Here is a 21,104-nt window from a genome sequence, read left to right as displayed (position 1 = left end):
TGAAAACGGGAGTTTGAATAGGAAGCTCTATCTCATAACACTGCGGTTGCAAAGCCATTGGTCAGGGCTGCTTTCCTCACACTTAGTGTGCTTTTCTCTCTCTTTCTCTTTCTGTCTCTCTCTGCTTTGGCGCCACATGCTGAGTCCTCTGTCCAGCTGCCACCTGCCACCAGAGATCCAGCCTACCTCAGGCCCACACAGCTGACCCCGGCAGATGTCCCAGAGTGGACACTGTGGCACAGGGGGCATGGGGGCAGGGCCGGCAAAGTGACACAACAAACAGAAGGAGAAAGAGCCAAAAAAGATAGAAAAAAGCCATCAGCTTTGACCATTACCTTTGGAATTTGGTGAAATTGTGTATGCGATAGTGTGTTTTTCAAAAAGGTCTAAACCTAATATTTCTTTTTATCAATAATTCTGATGAGAATTTCCCAAAACCCCAAATCAGTATGTCTCTATTATCCAGCCATCAGCCCTAAACTGAAGACATTTAATTTATTCTAATGAAAGAAAGAAAAAAAACCCAACAAATACTGACATTTGAAAAACAAAAAAAGCATAGTTTCTGCATATTTCCTTACATTTTTTCTATTTTTTTTTTACTAATTTACATAAATCAACCTACTGATCCAATCCTTGAAGTTCTTCACACAGATACAGCTGGGTTTTGCATTCAGCTGATCTGTTTGCTGTTTTAAAAGCAAAGCCATTTCCAGTGCAAATCCTCTCTTTTTGTTACAACATCGTTGGTTCAAGTTTAAATGTATAATGTATGTGACTGATGAGTTTCTCTTTGCTCCCACAGATCATGGGGAATTCATATGCCGGCCAGCTGAAATCTGCTCGATTTGAAGAGGCTCTGCATAACTCTATTGAGGCCTCCCTGCGCTCCAGCACTGGAGATCCACAGCCCATCTTCACACAGCTCTACTTAGAGCCGGAACCATATCCTAGCAACATGGAAGGTGGGATCAAACGGCATTGGGAAGCCCTTTATTTTTAGTTAATTGCAGGTTCACCAAAATGTAGTCTTAATCTTAAAAGCAGAAGTAAAATTCATGGCTTTCTTTTGTTTCTTTTAGTTAGTTTAAACAATAAATTGTCTCCCTGGCCTTTAAGTCAAGCATGTTAATTTTATGTCAACATGTCTGGTAACTTTTTATGTGTTTTCTGATAATACTGACAAATTATCGGTATGGAGATATTAAGGCAAAGCTTATATTTATTATATTTATTTTTGCATCTTTAATCGTCAGTATATAATTATATATTTCTTTCCATCGTACTAGGCCGTTGAATTAAAATACCCACGTACATTGCACACAATTCCAGTCTAGGTCTGGGAAAATTTATCTGATTAAATTCTCTATCAGACATGAAGTCAAAAGCTGACCTGCAAGGCCACAAGATATTAAACAGCCACTCTTCCAATGATCTGGAGGAACTGGAGGATGATGATGACTCAGACAGCAGCAGCACTCCACTTCCCTACTTGCAGGCTCCTGCACCCGATGGCTGCTGCACAGTTGATGGTAATTCACACACTTGAAAGGCTAATAGTTCTGCACCAAATGACAAAATGCATAAATATTATGTCAGAGAAAAACATTTTGAATGTTATTTTGTGCTTGAATCAATTAATCGATAAACCCTCAGAAGTGATATTTTTTACAACCCCAATCCCAAAAAGTTGGGATGATGTGTAAACTGTAAATAAAAACAGAATGCAATGATTTGCAAATTAACCCATATTATATTCACAATAGAACATAAACAACGTATCAGATGTTTTACCATTTTATGGAAAATATTACCTAATTTTGTATTTGATGGCAGCAACAAATCTCAAAAAAAGTCTGAACAGGGTGATATTTACCATTGTGCAGGATCAATTCTTCTTTTAACAACTGTCCGTAAGCATCTAGGAAGTGAGGAGACCAATTTCTAGAGTTTCAGGAGACGAATGTTGTCTTGTTTTTGTCTGATGCAGGATTCTAGCTGCTCAACAGTCCTGGGCCTTTGTTGCTGGATTTTTTTTTTTTGTAAGATGTGTGAAATGTTTTCTATTGGTGAAAGGTCTGGACTGCAGGCAGACCAGTTCAGCACCCGGACTCTTCTCCTGCAAAGCCACGCTGTTGTGATGGATGCAGTATGTGGTTTATCACTGTCTTGCTAAAACATGCCAGACCTTCCCCGAAGCAGACATTGTCTGAATGGGAGTGTATGGTGCTCTTAAACCTATATGTACATTTCAGCCTTGATGGTGCCTTTCCAGATGTGTACGCTGCCCAAGCCACAGAACAGTTTTGACCATTTTAAATTAGATTTGGCCCAGAGAACATCACAGTGTTTCTAGATTGTTTTCATGGCTTCTGCTTTGCATGATACAGGTTTAACTTACATTTGTCGGTTGCACAGTAAACTGTAGTAACAGACAGTGATTTCTGAGCCCATGCAGTGATCTCCAGTGGAGAATCATGCCTGTTTTAAATGTATTTATTATTGTAAATAAAATATGGGTTGATGAGATTTGCAAATCATTGCATTCTGTTTTTATTTACGTTTTACACATCGTCCCAACTTTGTTTGAATTGGGGTTGTAATACAATACAATCACCTTTCTTTCTCTGTGTGTTTCTCTTTCTATTACTGAAATACTGTCATATCAGGGTTTTGCCAGGCTGGCAAGGACCTCCGCCTGGTTTCCATGGCAATGGAACCCATTGAGGTCCCAGCAGGTTTTGAGCTTGTTGGCGCTAAGTCCCCCAGCATCCCAGAGCACATCCTGGTGTGTGCTGTGGACCGTCGCTTTTTACCTGACGAGAATGGGAAAAATGCACTTTTAGGTCAGTGTGTTGAAGTTAAAGTTTGAGGGAGAATAAATAAACCCTGTTGATGCGTAAATACTTTTACTAATTGTGTTTGTAAAATAATAGTTATTCATATTTTGTTATGTTTCTTTCAGGTTTTTCAGGAAACTGTGTAGGCTGTGGTGAAAAGGGTTTCAGATACTTCACAGAGTTTTCAAACCACATCAACCTTAAGTTGTCCACCCAGCCCAAGAAGCAGAAGCACTTAAAATACTACCTGGTGAAGAATTCTCAGGGTGTACTGTGCAAAGGACCCCTCATCTGCTGGAAAGGTAAAGACACAATCTGGAGTTTGACTTGGTAATATGTTTATGCACTGCACGTTTGCCCCGCAATGCACTGATCCAACGATTCCTCTTTCTACCTTTACAGACTGTAAAACCCGTCAGTTCTCCAGCAGTGCATCAACCTCCAAACCAAGCTCGTCCTCCTCTCTCAGCAGCAAAGAAAATGGAGGCACCAGTGGGCACAGTCCTTCTCCCTTTTCCCTCTCAGGTGAGAACGCTCACACCACAGATGAGCAAATTGTAAGTTTTAGTGATTCAGTTGTGTGAAATAGAGCCTTTATTGTTATGGTTAGATTAACACAATACACGCTAGTTATTAAAGGAATCTTTGTTTATCTTAAATGGTTTCACAAAAATGTATATATTAAATATATTTATTTGTAATATTTCTTTAATATTATATATTATTTGTATTTTTTGTTTCAGGTACAATGTTGGTTAGACGTAGCAAACCTGTCCGTGTCTCTGAGTTAATGACTGTTTATCTTGAACTCATTCATAGAAGAGAACTAAGCTTTTTTTGAATTGTAAAATGGAGTTAAGAGGTTTATGTTGTCACCATAGAGGCATGTTATGGACACTAAGCCCCGAAATGTATGAGTTGAGCATAGTCTGATGCTTGAATCACTGCACAACATTCAGCAAATTATGTCTGTGTTAGTAACAAAGAGAAGCCAGTGTTTCTGGCCTATTTATGTTATACAGTGGTCATTTATTCATTAAGTAACATTTTCACATCACATTTTTCACATTATCACACTCTTTATCAGCAGGTGTCTCAATCAGTAATACATGTTTGACAAAAAGGGCAATTTTTAGGTTTATAGTGTACAAACATTCAGCAATACATAAATGTATTATAGGCATGAATCATTTGTGGAGCTCAACCAGTTGCTGAATGTCATGTTAGTACAGAAAAGATTTTGCCTCTCTTCTAGCAGATGTTCTTTCCTGCCCTCTCACAACAAGACTGTGAAAGGCAATAATATGTTCTCACATTAATGTGTTAGTCAGCTGAGCTGGGGTTGTGGAGCTCGTTATTGGCATAACGTTTGCCTAAAATGTTCTGACTATGACCTTCAGCTCCATCCTGCTCTCAAAGAGATTAGACGTAGCGTACACCTCTGTGTCTCTGAGCCGATGAATGTTTATCTTCACCCCATTCATAAAAGAGAACTAAGCTTTGTTGAATTGTAAAACGGATATGGGATACAAACAAATTTGACATATTTAGCATTAGCATAACGGCCAAATAACTAAAGGATCAATCAGAAAAAAGCTGGGTGTTGGAGTGGGGAGCAATTTGCAGCCAGTCTGTTAGCGTGTGTCGTATGATTTTAAAATTCTTGTCATTTAGATTCTCCACCAACAAGATCGACGCAAGCATCTGCTGTTTTCTTCGGGAGTCAGGATCTCAGCAGAGACTGTAGTTTCCTCAAACCTCTGGGCTCCACACCTGGAAACAAGACTCTGCCAATAGGTGAAGCACCATATATTCAGTATAAGCTAATTACAAGCTAATTAAAGTATTTTATTCCAATTTGGCAGTGAGGTATATGACATATTATGCGTAATGAAAATGACTACACAGCATACAAGTCACACTCCCCATCAGGTGTTGACACTGGTATTTGCAGTAATGCTAAAAGAGCCTTTGTTTTTATGTGAGGACACTTCAATGGCCTTGCCCTCAGCGGTTGCTTAGCTACAAGTTTTTTCTTTTACATGGTTCAGCATAAGGCAGATGGATCTGTGGCTGACCATGGAGCCAAGATTAACCTCCGCTGTGGCCTGCTGTGACACACACAAAAACACACTCACACAGACACATACATCTAACGTGCACACACAAACACATACTGTGTTTACACACCAATCAATACTAAGGGTAGGAATTCTGATGACTGAATGACTGAATGACTTTTTAAGGCCTTACTATCCATTAGCCCCTTCACAAGGTTGTGCTATTGACAAGCAAAGGCTACACATACCAATGAGTGTATTGCACACACTGTGAATATGAAATTGGAAAAAGTCCAATCGGATCATTGGAAATAGATGTTCATATATGGGAAATCAATCATGGCACTGTTAGCACAGACACATTTTTATTATTGCTCAGTTTCTGCAGATGGTCACAGTTAGGTGAATATTTATATTTATATTTTGTTATGTTATTAGCTTTGGTTCAGCCTAAAATAGCTCAGCAACTACTAGACGGAGTCCCACAAATTCTTGCAAACAGATTCATGGTCCCCAGAGCATGAATTCTTTGAAACTCGTTGATTTAATGAATTTTCCTTTAGCAGCAAAATTTACATTTCTGCAAAACTTTGGTTTATAGTTTAATATATAGCTCAGTCATTTAATACGTTTATATATAGTTTAATGTAGGGTGTTAATGTGTGAATGTGTGTTTAAGTACCCACAGCTCTGAGGGTGAGTGGGCCAACTAACGTTCTTGGTGTTGATGGGCGTCCTCTGTTACTGAGTCCTTCCCAAGTGTCCCTAGGACCTCAGAGTCAGGGATATCGCCCAGGTGACTTAGGAGACAGTCCAGGTAGGCCTCTCTTCCTCCCTCTTTCAATACACCAATATGTCTCTAAAATGATGTCATTGAGTCACTTTCAGGGTCTTTTGCTCTACTTTATCAATGTTTAGTATCTTCTGCCATGAACTCGGGTCCACCAAAGAAGCGTCACCGGAGCTGGCATCCCTCCTCGTTAGTGTCTGTCCCACCAACGGCCGTCCCTGTACCAGCCATCCGACCCATTGTTTGTTCCCCGGGTCAGTTCTTGAACTTTATCAGGATGTATTGTGCATGTCACAGTGTTAGCCGGGTTTTAAACTGAACTCACTTTTTTTTAGCTCAATGTACTGTGTGTGTATATGTTGCTGTATTTCTGTGCTCTAAGGAGCATTGCGTGTTTATAACCATCCCTCCCCTCCCTTTGGTTTTGGGATGAGTATGTTACATCCCTGACGTTCTCTGGTTGTTAGGGATGATTCACCAGGCATCTCCATGGTGATACAGATGGAGAGTTCATTGCAGAAAATGATTTTAGAAATTGCATGATTGAGGAAGATTTCTGCCATGTCATGTAATTGAGGTTACACATAATATGCTACCATGATTTTAAACAAATTGTCTGATTATTTTTTTCCCCCATTTACAACGTTTCTGTAAGAACAATATAACAGCCACAAATACTGCCATAGCTTTTAATGTGAACATTTAGGCAGCAACTTGACATTGATGCTTTTGTTATATCCCTTCAGCTTCTGTATTAGGAGTGTCCTCTCCTCAGCCACCAGTGGCTGGGGTCATTCAGCCCCAACCTGTCACTGCCGGAGAGACAGTCATCATCCCCAACAATCTGCTCAACTATTCCGGAGTTCGCCCTGTCATCCTCATTGGTACAAGCTTCAGTGACCCACTCATTCTAAACACCTCAAATAGGACTGGTCCTGGAGACCCTATCAAAATATCAGTGTCAGGCAAACAAAATCTGTTGTTCTACCAATACATAGAATAGCTGTCTGATATCACAAACTATTATAGACAAATTATAATAAATGTATGAATAGTGTAGTTTTTTCCACATTTCAAACATTCTGGACTTGTTTGCTAACCTGCTTTTCCAAATGAATAGCTAAATAAACTGAGCTCTTGCTTTTGACCTCCACTATATACCTACTTTGGGCTTGTTACATACACCACAACATTTTAAAAAGAAAAACAGCCATTATCTGCAAACAGAAAATCATTATTTGTTCCTACCATCATGTCATTCTTCAATTTCAGCCTAAGTATCACAACGTATTTTATTATTAAAGCTTTGAATTGTGTGTGTTATGACTACTCCTGTGAGATGTTTTTCCCAATGTGCACTCCCACATAGAAACTTTATTAAATAATGCCTAAAAGCTTAAATTGCACAGACACGATAAAGGGTTAAAACTGTATAGACATTTACACTAGTCGTTCTTTTCAGGTCATGGCACTTTACCTTATTTCTATGGAAACGTCGGGGATATAGTGGTGAGTCCCCTACTGGTGAGCTGCTATAAGAGCAGCCAGTTGACTGAGAAAACTCTGGAGACTTTGGGCCTCAACAGCAACCAACTGCTTAGTGTGGAGACAATGATTTTGCTCACTTTACAGTATCTTGCACGTTTAGGTGAGCATCAAGCATCCTTCTAACTCGTGTTTCGAGTCAAAGGTACACCTTTCAGTGAGTGCTTTGAGTTTACACATTTCAACATTTCCTGCAGGCTCAGACCAGATTCCTCTGAGGGAAGAGCTGGAGCAGATAGTTTTGAAGGCCATGTTGTGCTGTCCCGGGGGTCCTGCCATCTCTCCAATGCAGTTGCCCTGGTTGGCTCGTCTGGAAGCCAGCGTCTCTGGGGGCAGTGTCCAAGTTGTGGTGACCCATAATTCTTTGGGGGAGGGCATATCTGAGTCTCTTCGTTCACTCAGTGAGGGTCCCCATCAACAGCAGTGCCTGCCCACCTATGTGGTCATCATATGTGCCTCTAAAATGAGTGGAAATGAGTTCTGTATGCTTGTGTTAGGTGAGTTTTGCCGGTCTGGTGGATGCATTTAGAATCTGCCTATGTTTACCTTGGTTATCTTATTATTTTGGCTAAACTGTATGTGTAATGAAAGGGAAATAATCTGTTCTGCATTTCGCATCCAGGAAAATACCAGGCACGAGCCCTTGCTGAAGGCATGCTGACAACCAATGAGTTTCTGAAGGAAATCAGCTATGAACTCATTACAGGGAAAGTCAGCGTCCTGGCGGCTCACTTCAAAACCACCTCGTTAGGTGAGTTCTGCGTCCATTAATCAATCAGCGTTTACCTATTCAACATTTAGTAAAACTAGACAATTACTAAACCTGTAATCACAAATGAACAATCAGTCCGTAAACTGTGAGTTGTTTGTGTGTTGTCTGTAAACTATGAGTTAAAGAAACTTAACTTAACTTAAATAGAAGCTTTAGGTAATTACAATAGTGTGTGAGAGATTTTTTTAGTAGCCAGTAGAAAGATGTGAAAATACTATAGTATTAAAAGGTAACATTTGGATGCTGCTTTAATTTAACTCCCTGACTCTGTGTGCTTGTGTGAACATGGTGACTCATTATTTTTAGGGGACAATTTGGACAAGCAGCTGGTGCGATACCAACGCAGACGAAAGGGACAGGTCATTCAGCCCTATCAGGGCGATATCACTGACCAGATACAGTGCCAGGAGGCTGCCAGCATGTCACCGCCCTCAGACCGAGGTGAGACTCCTCCCTGTTGTGCCAACTTTCAAACCTCAGATGCTCGGCTCACATACCCAGTCAGAATTTTACCAGCCAAAACAATCAATTTTTTCTTATATTTCTGTTTCACAAATTGGATATATAGATGCTGTAAAGATGTTTAGTAATGGTGTCCTGCACATGAGCATTTTGTGGCCATTGTCTTGTTTAGGTCTGTAGTTTATCTGTAGTTGGAGGCAACTGAATTGTTTGAAATGACTGTTATTTTGTTAATGTCCATGTTTTCTTATAGCACAACTGTTAAGTAAGGTCTTTCAGATCTATCCAACACAGCTGAGTGTGGCTCGAAACCTCCTCTCTCAAGTCTGCTCCATTGCGGACTCAGGAACCCAGAACCTCGACTTGGGGCGCTTTTGTAAAGTGGACTTTCTTATTTTGGTCCCTCCATCTCACATTCTGGTGCACCAGACTGCACAGCGTATCCGACAGTCAGGTTTGTTTCCCACGGCAACGTCATTAATGAGAATGAGGATTACTTTCCATCTTGCTGAAATGCTAAGCTTTCAAAACTTTCCATTCCAGAGTTCAATCAGTGTAGTTTCATTTGGTTGTGGTTACGCTATTATACCAAACAGCTGAGCCTTAGTTAGATACATTTTTCTCCTTAGGAGTGCTTGTGGATCTGGGAATTGAAGACGCCTCCTTAGCCCACCAGAAATCAGATAAGTATGTTGTGCGTCTGGATGGTGACGTTCACGCCAAGATGGAGGCCTTCATGAGGAAAGTCAAACAGAACCCATACACCTTGTTTGTCCTCATCCACGACAACTCCCATGTTGACCTCACAAGGTACAGCGACTTTTTCCAACACACCAACTCACACTTAAAATGGACTTTGTTTGGCTCTGTTAATAATCCCAAGCTGTGTGAAAAAAATAGTGTTGTTATGGCTGAAAAGGTAGCCTTGTCCTTTAGATTCTCCAGTTAAAGTGGAGAGGGAAGAACAGCTGCAAGCAAGTGAAAACAGAGAATCTTTATCCTTGAATTTAGCTTAAATGTCGAGGTGATCATTTGAGATATTTACACATTACGACCCCAATTCCAGAAAAAGTTGGGAGGATGTGTAAAACATAAATAAAAACAGACTGCAATGATTTGCATGTCCGGTAGAGAATCGTGCCTGTTTTTAATGCCGTGTCGCAGACGGCCAGAAGATCACATGCATCCAGTTTTGACCTTCGAATTTGCCCCTTGCGCACAGAGATTCCTCCTGATTCTCTGAATGTTTTGATGAAATTATATATTGTAGATGTTGGGATCTTCAAAGTCTTTGCAGTTTTACGTTGAGTAAAACTTCTCTGAAATTGTTCCACAATTTTTAGATGCGGTTTGTCGCAGATTGTGAACCTCTGCCCATCTTTACATTCGAGACGCTCTGCCTCTCTGAAATGCTAATTTTATACACAACCTAATTAGTTGTCAAATGCTCCATTTGTTTCTGATTTGTGGCAATTACTCTTCCAGTCTTTTGTTGCCCCTCTACTAACTTTTTTGAGATGTGTTGCTGCCATCAAATTCAAAATGAGCTAAGATTTTCCATGAAATGGTAAAATTTCTCAGCTTGGGATTTTTTTATTTCTGTTTTACACATCATCCCAACTTTTTTTGAATTGCGGTTCTATATCCAGACATATTTGGTCATTTTCCTGGATTTTGTGTTGATGCAGTTTGACATTAGTAAGCTTCTTTATTTAATACAGAGACGGCTGCTTCAGCTCCTCATGCCAAAATCCTGTTTATTTCATTTTATTGTTTTATTACTTCCTGTTTTCAAGAGGATTTTTCTTTGGATTGACCTTCAATACACTGGGCAGTTGGAACAGCAAATGCTAAATCTTTCCTTGTTTTGTTGGTATTTCCGTCAGTGCTACATGTGTGTAGCAATTAAGATTTTTGATTCAATTAAATTCAACTTTATTTATGTAGCGCCAATTCACAACAGAGAGGTTTCAGAGAGACCTAAGACGCTGACACTCTGCCCCACTTCTTCTCCAGTGCTCTGTCTGGGTCTGTGTGTCATGGAGAGCTGCAGGGTTTGGCTGACCGGGTTGTGAACTGTCAGGAAGTCCTAGATGCCATGAACCTGTTAGTGCTGCAGGTCAGCTGTTTCCCATACACGCTGCAGACCCAACAGTCCCGCATCAGCATCTGCAATGAAGTTCACTGGCCCTCCGATGAAAGCCTGGTAAGAGTTTTCACTAAAGGAAGCCTAATGCATTTTGAAGACATAAAAAAAAAATCGACTAATGAAAGTTGGATGGTTAGTAATATTCATTTATATTGATATTAAAAACCTATGGCTCAGCATTTTGTGACATCTGAGATGTTGCCAGTTTGTAACTAGTGGTTACTGTACCTGCTGGACTTAATCTGCATTTACATTAGCAGGAAGCTATTTCTACACATGCTACTGTGCATCTTTCATATTACAGTACTCACAAAAAGTAAGCATTTTCGAACTTCGGGTGACATTTCAGAATGCATCTATAATGTACTGTAGCCTTTACAGGTGAACTTAATTTGACCTTCTCTAAACTTTTGAATGCACATATCCAACTGTTTCTAACAAGAAAAAATTATGGATCCTGTCTGATCCAAACTAAACATAACTAAATGTTCTGGTTTAATGACTACTTGTATTTAAACAGTCCTGTTCATCATGCTGGTTACATTTGAGACTTGGTCTAATTTTTTTAAACAACACATTGCAATATTTATTAATATTTACATGTAGAACACTTTCAATTAATAAATCTAAGGGTTAACGCCCTCTTTGTCCTGAATACAACCTATGACTGTAAACCTCAGCCACGTATACATTTCCTCCAGCAGAGGGAGTCGGCTTCCAGTGATTTAGTCTACTTTGGCCTGAGAAACTACAGCAGCTCACTGCAGTGGGGCGTGGCCAGTCCCATTCTCCGTTGTGATGATGCCTTTGAGAAGATGGTCCTTACGCTCCTGGAAAGGTCAGAACGGGGCTGCCACTGAAAATCCACTAATTCCAACATTATAATAGAATATTTTACATAAATTGAGGGGTTTAGAAAAATTCAAACTTGGTAAACGTGATCAGAAAAGTGATCATAATAAGAATAAAAACTCTATTTTTTATTCAAGACATCCACACCTACACAGCATGGTGATTCGCAGCTACCTGTTGATTCAGCAGTACACTGAGGCTATGATGGCCCTGACCTCTTCTCCATCCCTGAGAGACCACATAACCCCGGAGACTCTTGCCATGGTGGAAGACTTGATCAGTGCTGCAAGCAGAGAAGGCTCCCAGGGCCGGGGCCACATGCTGCTAGTCCGTGTCCCCTCTCTACAGCTGGCAATGCTGGCCCGAGAGAGACTAGAGGATGTGAGGGACAAGCTGGGGCTCCATTTGTGCTTTGCTGTGCTGCTGGGAAGTCCTGCCTCTGAACTCAACCTGCCTAAGAACTTCACCAACCGGCTCAGGGTGAGAATGACGTAAACCCCAGGAGTTATTTCTCCTAAACATGCTAAATACTACAAATTCTACTGAATACATAAAATATTTCGAAAACATTACCGCTGCTTAAGAAAGATGCATTTAGGAAATATGACCTAAGAGTAAAACATGAAAGTTTATAAATATTTAACTAGATATCAGGATTTGATTGAAGAAATAATTTACTATATTTATACACCTAAAATGTTTTGTTCCTTCAATTTCTGACATCACTTTAAATCTTCCAAACAAGATACTATTAGATATTCATGTCCAGTAACAGTCCAGCATGCATTTCTCACCTAGTGTTAAATTAAACATGCACAGCTAAACACTAAACTTTGTGCAATATGTTTTGCTGCAGGCTTGGAGAGGTTGTGAGAATGATGACTGGGTGCCACACACTTATGAGGACCTGGAGGGGTTGCCCTGCATTGTCATCCTCACAGGGAAAGACCCTCTTGGAGAGACCTTCCCCAGGTATTTCACTATGCCCCCCCCCACCCCAGTACATTTTCCAATGCAAAGATGTGTGGGAGCCAACATAGATATACACATTAGGTGAAAGTAAAACTCCAAATATATTTCCTTTTCTCTGCATTCAACCTAACACTTGCACTCTTCTAGGTCTCTGAAATACAGTGACCTGCGTCTGATAGACTCCAGCTACCTGACTCGCACAGCCCTGGAGCAGGAGGTGGGTCTGGCCTGCACCTATGTCTCAAGAGGTGTGGTCCAGGAGCCTAAGAAGGCTCAGGAATCAGACGGGGAGAAGGCTGTCACCAGCTTGAATGATGGAGATGAGCTTGAAAGACCTCAGAGCAACGGCAGTGCCGCAACCAGAACCTCTGGTGAGTCCCTAACCTCAGTGAGACACTGAAGTTTGGAATTAAAAGGGCAAACATGGTTTACAGCACAAAATGTTTTTTTCCTCTCATTTTTATTTTTGCTTATATTTGGTCAGGTTCTTTAGCAGAGAATGGTGTGAGTTCATCCGACAATGCTGACTCTTCCCTGAAGCCCTCCACATCCACCTGCCCAACTGAAGGTGCTGTCACTTCAGACATGGGCACAGTAACACAAGGGTTCAAGCAAGAGTGCGATTCCCAGGGAAGTCAGCTCTCCTCCAACGCCTGCAAAGCCTCCAAGACCCCCCCTTCTGTTTACTCCAGTTCAGCCTCTTCTTCCCCATCCCCATCTTCCTCCTCCACCCAGAGACCCAGCCAATCCACACAGTGTGGTCGGGACTTTAAGGCTATTCGAGTGTCACCACGCACAGTCATCATGTCCCGAGCGGCATACAACCTGCTGGCAGGGGAGTCTGGAAGTCAACTGAGTTCCTACTCCCTGCTGCCTCATGCAGATGTGGCCTGGAGCAGCCCACTGAGGCCTCATATCACTCCAAACCTGCAGGGGGCAGAGCAAAGCATGTACTACCGCCAGTGGACAGTCACTAGGCAGCATCACGCTGATTATGAAGCTCCACCTGTGCCACATCCACGCCGTCTGTTACTCAGTGGACCGCCACAAGTAAAAACCCTTTATTGCATTAAAGTTACTCTCAAAGAAAGAAAAATCTGCTATTTGCAAACATAAAAGACAATAGAATAAAACATTATGTCACTATGCTTTTATTTTAAATTAAAATGTGATTCCGCATCATGTGAACATCATGATGTGTAGGTAATTAATTGTAATCATTTAATAGGTGGGAAAAACTGGGGCCTACCTGCAGTTTCTCCGTATTCTGTTTCGAATGCTCATCAGACTGTTGGAGGTCGATGTATATGATGAGGAAGAAGAAGAGGATGAAGGTGACGATAATTGGCAGTTATGTTCCATTTAAAATGGCTTAATTTGATGTTAAACATATTAAAGAAATATTGCATTTTTGCTTGAATGTGATCAATTCTACTTGGGCTCTTCCCATTTTCAGAAACATCAGACGTTACAACTCCAACAAATATCCAGTGGCCTGACATTGAGGAAATTCGAAAGCTGCCATTTGACCCCTACCCCCGAGACCCTAAGTTCAGGAACGCTAGCCCTGTTTACTCTCACAAGATGGCAAAGTGCTTTAAAGGTCAGCGTGCAAACAGAATGACACTCTTAGAGTTAGACTTTAGATCTGCTACTGTACAGACAACATAGTAGGTAATAATGTTATTCTTAACACACGTGAACATGTTTGGTTGTACTTTTACATCTGCAGAATTTAAGCCAGAAGGACACAGTGAGCCACACAAACGAGAAACTAAATCAATACGCCTGAGCAAGTTTGCTGCCCATAATGCCTTTCATCACTGTGAACAGTGTCACCACTACTGTGAAGCAGGTCCAGCCACACAGGTAAGTGCAGCAGGCTCACATCAAACATCTCAGGGACTCATCTGCTGCCCTATGTACAGTATATCCTAACTGGTTGAAATACTTTAACACTTAGCTTTTTAATTTTTCCTTGATGGTGATCTGTCTATGTTAATGCTGCCTATATGTGTCTGCATTGTAGCTGCCAGAGTGCACATTCCATGCGTTCACTTTTTGCTCATCCATGCTGGGGGAGGAGGTCCAGCTCCAGTTTGTCATTCCCAAAGCCAAAGAGCAGCACTTTGTTTTCAGTCAGCAGGGCAGCCACCTGGAGAGCATGCGTCTCCCAATGGTCTCCACCAAGGTTAGTTTACTAGTTACTGTATATATACGAAGAAGCAGCCAAATGTGTTCATCTCTCCGTGGTTAAGTTAAATCTAAGGCCTTGATCCTTTGAATAATCCTTCTATGTGTCTCTCTCTCTAGGACCCCAATCTGTTAAAGAGTCCAATCTTTACTCCAACAACAGGGCGCCAAGAGCATGGTCTGCTTAACATTTTCCATGCCATGGAGGGTGCCCCTCATCTTCACATCCTTGTGGTTAAGCAATTTGAGATGCCCCACTACAGGAAGTACTGGCCTAACCACATTTTGCTCGTCTTGCCGGCTATGTTCAATAATGCTGGAGTTGGTGAGTAAATTATTGTCTTCACTGAACAGAGACATCATCTACACCCTCTTGTGCATGTACAATATAGGTCAGACAGAAAATATATCGTAGCAGCCACATCCTCTGCAGTGTACCTACGTCTGCATCACCAAGAAAGTCAACCTTTGCTCATAATGACTCATTTATTACATAGAGTAAATTGTTTTTGCCGCACATTTGTTGCATTTTGTTGCATATTCAACATATTCATTGTTTATAGCTATTTAAATGTTAAATGTTGTCTTAACCAACTGGAGAGATTCCTCACCGATGGCAGAAAATCTACAGCACAGTTGTCAGATTTGTTAGATAATCAGTTGTCCTAGGGATCAGTCATTTATGAAACCTTTGAACAGTTTGTCTCACCATTGCCAGTGTCAGTGTCAAGGTGTCCACAATGCACATGTTTGAATATACTATATATTCAAACATGTGCACAACTTTACAGCTATGACTTACAGCCTTGTTGAATTAAGAGTTTACTACTAAATTTCTGTTGCATACGCACACTTTGCAAATGGGCTGTGTGTCTCTCTGTGTGTGTGTGTTTGTGTGTGTGTGTGTGTGTGTATGTGCGCTTTGAAGGTGAAATGAATTTTGTTTGCACGGCGTATTACCACCTTCAGCACAGTGTTTTAGTGAAAGGGCTTTGTAGTTATAAGTAATAGGGGGAAAGTATAAATGAAAAAATGGACACGTTCTGCTTGTGCTTAAGGTGCAGCCCGCTTCATGATCAAAGAGCTGTCATACCACAACCTGGAGCTGGAGAGAAACCGATTGGAAGAGCAAGGTGTAAAAAGGCAAGACGTATGGCCGTTCATTGTCATGATGGATGATTCCTGCGTGATGTGGAACGCTCAGCAGCCAGCTGACAGCAGGTAGTAATTGTTTCTTGTAAATGTGGACAGTGAGTAGTTCAGTCTGATTACTCACATTTATTTATTACATCACAATTATTTTTCAGTTTATGAGGTTTATTAATTCAGTTTATTATATAGGAAATTCATTTTAAAAATGTAAGAATATATTTCCCGAATATCTAGTAAAGAATATTATTTGTTGTCCCTATAAAAATATGCTCGTGTTTGTTTGTGTCCTTGCTCCCTTTATTCCCTTAGTGAGACTTCAAATGGAATTTTAACCCTTACCAACGTGTCTCTGAAGACAGTGCTGCAGCACATGGAAAGTACACCTAAGATCTGCCTGTATGCAATGTGCGGCACGCACAAGTGGAGCAGCGGCTTGGCTCGCAAGTCTCCCAGCCACCCGTTCAGCCGCTGTCATCTGCATGACTTTGTCCTGCTTAATGTCGACCTGACGCAGAACGTCCAGTATGACCTCAATCGGTACGTTATTAGAGGTTTTTCTCAGTCAGTGATGGCTTCATTGAAAAGCATAGTGATTTTATGATTTCACACCAAATTGTCCCTATGTGCAGGTATAGTTGTGAGGAGGTGGATTTTAATCTAAGGGTAAACAGCAGTGGGCTGCTGCTGTGTCGCTTCAACTACTTCAGCTTGATGAAGAAACACATTCCAGCTGGGGGAAACAAAGACTTCTTGGTCAAACCTAAAATCATGGTGTGTTGATGATGTTCACACAATGCTGCCCTATTTTCCTGTGGGGTTTTAGTGAATATGTTTTGTCATGCACTTTTTGGAAAACTATATTATACCAAACCTTCTCCTTTCTCTCTCCAGGAAATAGAAAACCCCACTCCAATCAGCCCTTCCCAGTATGTTTGTGCCCCAGACAGTGAGCAGACCCTCCTGGACGCCCCGGCCCAGTTCCTGCTAGAAAGGTTCTTGCAGAGCTGCAGTCACAGACTGTTTCCAAAGGCTGTTCAAAACAGAGACAACCCAGTTCTGTCCATTGACAGCTACCTCAATATCAGCCCGGAGGTAAGAGCTCCAGGAAGTATCAGCCCATAAACCTACAGGAAACAACCAAACTACCACTGGTGTGAACGTAAATGCTGTTACTGAACATGCTGAAGTTCTGTGATCCTGTAGTACTGTTTCAGTATTACAAAAACATGAAAAGCCTGCTGGCTAGGTTTATTTCAAATGTTTCTGTAGCATAAATGGTGTTTTCTCATGTTACACGATCCATCATTTGCTAAGAACACTCTGACCTGCATCCATTCGCATGTGCAAACAAAGAATGCTAACAGTGCATTTTTGTTCTGTGGGGTTTTACAATGTACATGTAGAGTAATACCAGCCCACACACTTCAACTTCATTATCTGCATACCTGGACACATTCCTTGTGTTTGTGTTTTCTGCTGTAATGGAAATAAATCGATAAATTAAAAGGATGCTCCTAATGGGATTTTTTTGATTAGCGAGATTAGTACAGCTTATCTTGTCTTTTCTTACAGATTTCTGTGTGTTACATCAACTCTCGTCCACACTCCACCAACCTGAACCATCAGGGCCTGGTGTTCAGTGGCCTGCTGCTTTACCTCTGTGACTCCTTCGTTGTCTCTGGACTCCTGAAGACATTCCGCTTCCTCAAAGGTTACACATCACTATAGTCATTGTGAATTCTATTGTTTCTGTTATTATGGAATCTACTTGATGATGTTCTAATAGTGTGCAACGTAGCATGTGCTATGTAAATACTAAATACATTTTACAGTTTCGATCTGCCATCTAAGTCTTGTCTCGGATTGTGTTTACAGGTGCCACCCTTTGTGTGATCTGCCAGGACCGAAGTTCCCTTCGTCAGACCATTGCCCGATTGGAGCTGGAGGATCAGTGGCAGTTCCGGCTGCGGGATGAGTTTCAAACATCCAACTGGATTGAGGATCGGCCTCTTTACTTTCTGACTGGCCGTCATGTTTGAACCTGTAACTGCTGGGGGTCCACTGCTCTGCTGCAGAATTTAGGGTAGATTCCATTCGAAACCAGGACAGTAACGATTGCCATCCCATTGGAAAGTGGTATACTTGAGCACAAGACCTGAAGTCTCCAAATTGTTGACACATGGTCACCTAAAGTGTCTTTTCTTCATCTGTACTACCACAGTGCACTATGCCTGGCTCTGAAGAGGGTCAATGGATGTTTTTAACTCTTGCTTGTTGCTGGGCTTATCTCCACTTGAGCTTGTGTTCTGCTGAAAAAACCCACAGCTGAATGTGATGTTTGTTTTGTTGTATTTTGCAAAAATGTGATCAATAATGTGACTATTTGAAGGTTGAATGTGTTCATGGACTTTTAATACAGTATGTCCCTTTCTGGACGTACATGTTTATCTCAGGGTTTTAAGAGAGGTCGCTTAAAGGGGTAACGCCCTTCTCCTTATTCAACATGTATTTTTGGATTGAACTTATCTTGGCACCAAAGACATTCTCACAAAGACACCTTGATTTTTCCCTTGGCTTTCCTTGTCCCTTCTCGCCTGCTCAGACGCCCAAACTCCATGAAGCTCATAGACTATAATAGGTCTATGAGCTTCATGGTCAGCTCACTATATTAAACAAATATATAGACAGATGTGGGCCTGTACTGGATTTATATCATCAATCATTATCTATCATAATATCAGTGGGATTCACACAATGAGCTAGCAAACCTAAATTACAAATAGTTAGGTGGCATCGATGATCCTTCTAACAATGAGCTGTTAGAGAGTCATGGGGGTTTCCAAATGACTTTCATATGAGTTTGGAACTATATTCACAACTAAAGGAAAGTTCAAGTAGGGCAGTATCATTGTATATTGGTGTGAATATACATCTAAAAAGTGAATCTGTTTGAAAACAGACTAGTTGCTCAGTGGTAGAGCATTTGGTTCGGATGCAGAAAGCCCCAGGATTGAATCCCACCCCACCAGGTGTGGCCTCGCCCAGGCAACAATGGCCACCTTGGTGCCAATCCTGAGCCTGGATTAAATGGGACATTTGCGGCAGGAAGGGCATCTGGCATAAAAACTCACGCCTAATCAACGTGCAGAACACTGTGGCCCCTGAAGGGCAAGCTGAAAACCGTTTTTGTTGATGTGAACTACCAATCGTACGGATTGGATCATTTTGCATTAAGACATTTACTGCCTTAAATATTGGGTTCTTTATGATTAATCACATTAAATCAGTAAATACAATATAATAAGCAAGCATCTTCACACTCACTGGAATTCCAGCTCCTGTTTTAATTGGTAAATTGGGAAATGGCTACTTATATAGCACTTTTATCTGAAGTGCTTTACAAAGTTGATATCCATTCACAAACACCCACAGACCGATGGCAGTGGCTGCCATGCAAGGTGCTCACCTGACCCACCGACAGCAACTTGGGGTTCAGTGTCTTCCCCAAGGACACTTCAACACGCCTTACCAGCTGAGCTACAGCCCCCCTTAATGATAGTGCTTAGGTGTGAAAGATGTCAAAAACAGCTGGTCAGGTCATTTCATAAACAGGAAAGTAGTTGGAGTTTGTTGTTCTATGTTTCCTCACAGGGTTATACAGAGACTAGTCCTGAGGGGATGAGTCATACAGTCACTGTTCAATACACGCAGTTTTCAGACCAATGAGAATGAAAAGGCATTTACCTGTGAGGCAAAGACGTGTCACTCTGAGTGAAGTGAAATGAAATGATTGGATTTTGGACTACTGTAATGTTTAAAGCTTTGTTTACATTATTAATATATTTTATCTTGCCCTTAATCATTTAGGGGTTACTACTGTTTTTCAGTCCTGTGTTTTCTTTTGTCAGTACAATTTGGTCATAGCGTCTTTCTGCATTTTATGTTATGTTGGAAAGACAAGAAGAATCTACCTAGATGTGTCCTTAACCATATGTCTGTACCCCCTCATATGTCTGTTTAATGTTTTTGAAAATGAAAATTGGATCCATGAGGGATTCTTATTTATTTGACAAGTATTTTGGACTGATAATCATGTTGGACTGTAATATTTGACTGCATTCTGAACTCGCTGAGACCAAGGGAGTGTGTTACTCATCAAAACCATCTGTGAAAGCTTTGCACAAGACCCCAAAAATTATTTTTAGATCTATTGAATGTTAATAGGGTTAGAAAATGTGAACTTGCACTATAACATCGAAAAAGAAAATTCTATATAACAAACAGGTGAATTCTGTTCCCCAAACTCCCAGAATTATTCCAAATATACAACCGATGATTGATACTGTTTTAGCAAAATCTAATGGTCCATTAAATGTGTCAATCTTTTTAATAATTTAACGCTTAATATGCAACTTGCTTTCACAATCCTCACTGAAATTAGTTTGGTATGTGCAACCCAGTGGTAAAGCCTTGGTGCCTGGATAATCTACCTCATGTTTACCATTGTGGTTGTGGGCTGTGAACATATAAAATTAGAGCTATGCTGTTGTTCTTGAAAATGTATGAATGTAATAAAGTAAATTAATCTGCATTGCATTTTTCTCATGCTGTATTTTTTTGTCCTATGGCCCCTCACAAAGATCTATAGAGTCATGGGGGCTTCCAACTGACTTTTACATGGGTCACAACCAAAGGAAAGTAGGGCAGTATCATTGTATAATGGTGTGAATATACATCTAAGAAGTTAATCTGTTAAAAAAAAAATACTGATTATTTGCCACAGGGTTTTATTTTTAAACCGGGGGCCTGGTGTCTCAGAGCTAGAAGGACGCAGGTTCAAATCCTACCCCACCAGGCGTGGCACCGCCCAGCCGCCAAGGGTAACCTTGGAAGGGAAGCGCATCTGGCGACAAAACGCACGGCAAATCAACGTGTGGAACATATTCCGCTGTGATGACCCCTGAAGGAACAAGCCAAAAGCCGTTGATCTTGACCACCCAGAGATCTATAAACATAACATACTGAACACTATCATAATTTGTAATGTGCATACAAAATGTATGTAAACCCACACAAAATGATGTTAACTTAATATTTCCCAAGTTAACAAACTATCTTAAGCTAAAATTTAGAGTTTTTCTCCAGTGAAAACATCTGCAACTTATACTCATTTTAATTTGTAAACTAAACTCAACATGTCATTTTAGTGTGGGGCCCCTTGATTGTCTGTTTTTCATTTGTTTTTTGTGTTAGCTTAGTGTGTCTCACCATTCAAATCCACAGCAGTGTTGTTGAAATGCTTGTGCAGCCTTGTCTT

The 21,104-nt window shown here is 40.9% G+C and overlaps 1 protein-coding gene across 4 annotated transcripts in view; it reads left to right on the top strand.

The window, feature by feature from the left end:
• Nucleotides 1-20,378, top strand: part of greb1l (GREB1 like retinoic acid receptor coactivator) — a 38,505-nt gene extending 18,127 nt beyond the window's left edge. For 2 of the 4 annotated variants that reach the window (XM_067474454.1, XM_067474453.1), the window contains exons 3-34: nt 806-965; nt 1,374-1,532; nt 2,670-2,846; nt 2,966-3,142; nt 3,243-3,365; nt 4,515-4,637; nt 5,580-5,717; nt 5,819-5,944; nt 6,437-6,574; nt 7,153-7,338; nt 7,433-7,732; nt 7,858-7,986; nt 8,314-8,448; nt 8,723-8,923; nt 9,099-9,279; nt 10,486-10,675; nt 11,320-11,456; nt 11,608-11,950; nt 12,327-12,442; nt 12,590-12,813; nt 12,927-13,492; nt 13,671-13,776; nt 13,899-14,045; nt 14,175-14,311; nt 14,472-14,633; nt 14,756-14,960; nt 15,694-15,856; nt 16,097-16,324; nt 16,417-16,558; nt 16,679-16,879; nt 17,360-17,498; nt 17,663-20,378. In XM_067474454.1, coding sequence (XP_067330555.1) covers nt 809-965; nt 1,374-1,532; nt 2,670-2,846; nt 2,966-3,142; nt 3,243-3,365; nt 4,515-4,637; nt 5,580-5,717; nt 5,819-5,944; nt 6,437-6,574; nt 7,153-7,338; nt 7,433-7,732; nt 7,858-7,986; nt 8,314-8,448; nt 8,723-8,923; nt 9,099-9,279; nt 10,486-10,675; nt 11,320-11,456; nt 11,608-11,950; nt 12,327-12,442; nt 12,590-12,813; nt 12,927-13,492; nt 13,671-13,776; nt 13,899-14,045; nt 14,175-14,311; nt 14,472-14,633; nt 14,756-14,960; nt 15,694-15,856; nt 16,097-16,324; nt 16,417-16,558; nt 16,679-16,879; nt 17,360-17,498; nt 17,663-17,826 — 5,820 coding nt within the window. In that variant the 5' untranslated portion in view covers nt 806-808 and the 3' untranslated portion in view covers nt 17,827-20,378. The remainder of the gene's footprint in view (nt 1-805; nt 966-1,373; nt 1,533-2,669; nt 2,847-2,965; nt 3,143-3,242; nt 3,366-4,514; nt 4,638-5,579; nt 5,718-5,818; nt 5,945-6,436; nt 6,575-7,152; nt 7,339-7,432; nt 7,733-7,857; nt 7,987-8,313; nt 8,449-8,722; nt 8,924-9,098; nt 9,280-10,485; nt 10,676-11,319; nt 11,457-11,607; nt 11,951-12,326; nt 12,443-12,589; nt 12,814-12,926; nt 13,493-13,670; nt 13,777-13,898; nt 14,046-14,174; nt 14,312-14,471; nt 14,634-14,755; nt 14,961-15,693; nt 15,857-16,096; nt 16,325-16,416; nt 16,559-16,678; nt 16,880-17,359; nt 17,499-17,662) is intronic. The other 2 variants (XM_067474456.1, XM_067474455.1) reach the window with 2 other exon arrangements.
• Nucleotides 20,379-21,104: the final 726 nt, after the last annotated feature.

Source organism: Channa argus, chromosome 14, assembly GCF_033026475.1.
Source record: "Channa argus isolate prfri chromosome 14, Channa argus male v1.0, whole genome shotgun sequence".
NCBI lineage: Eukaryota > Metazoa > Chordata > Actinopteri > Anabantiformes > Channidae > Channa > Channa argus.
Note: the sequence above shows the minus strand (reverse complement) of the source record. Positions and strands in the feature narration are given on the sequence as shown.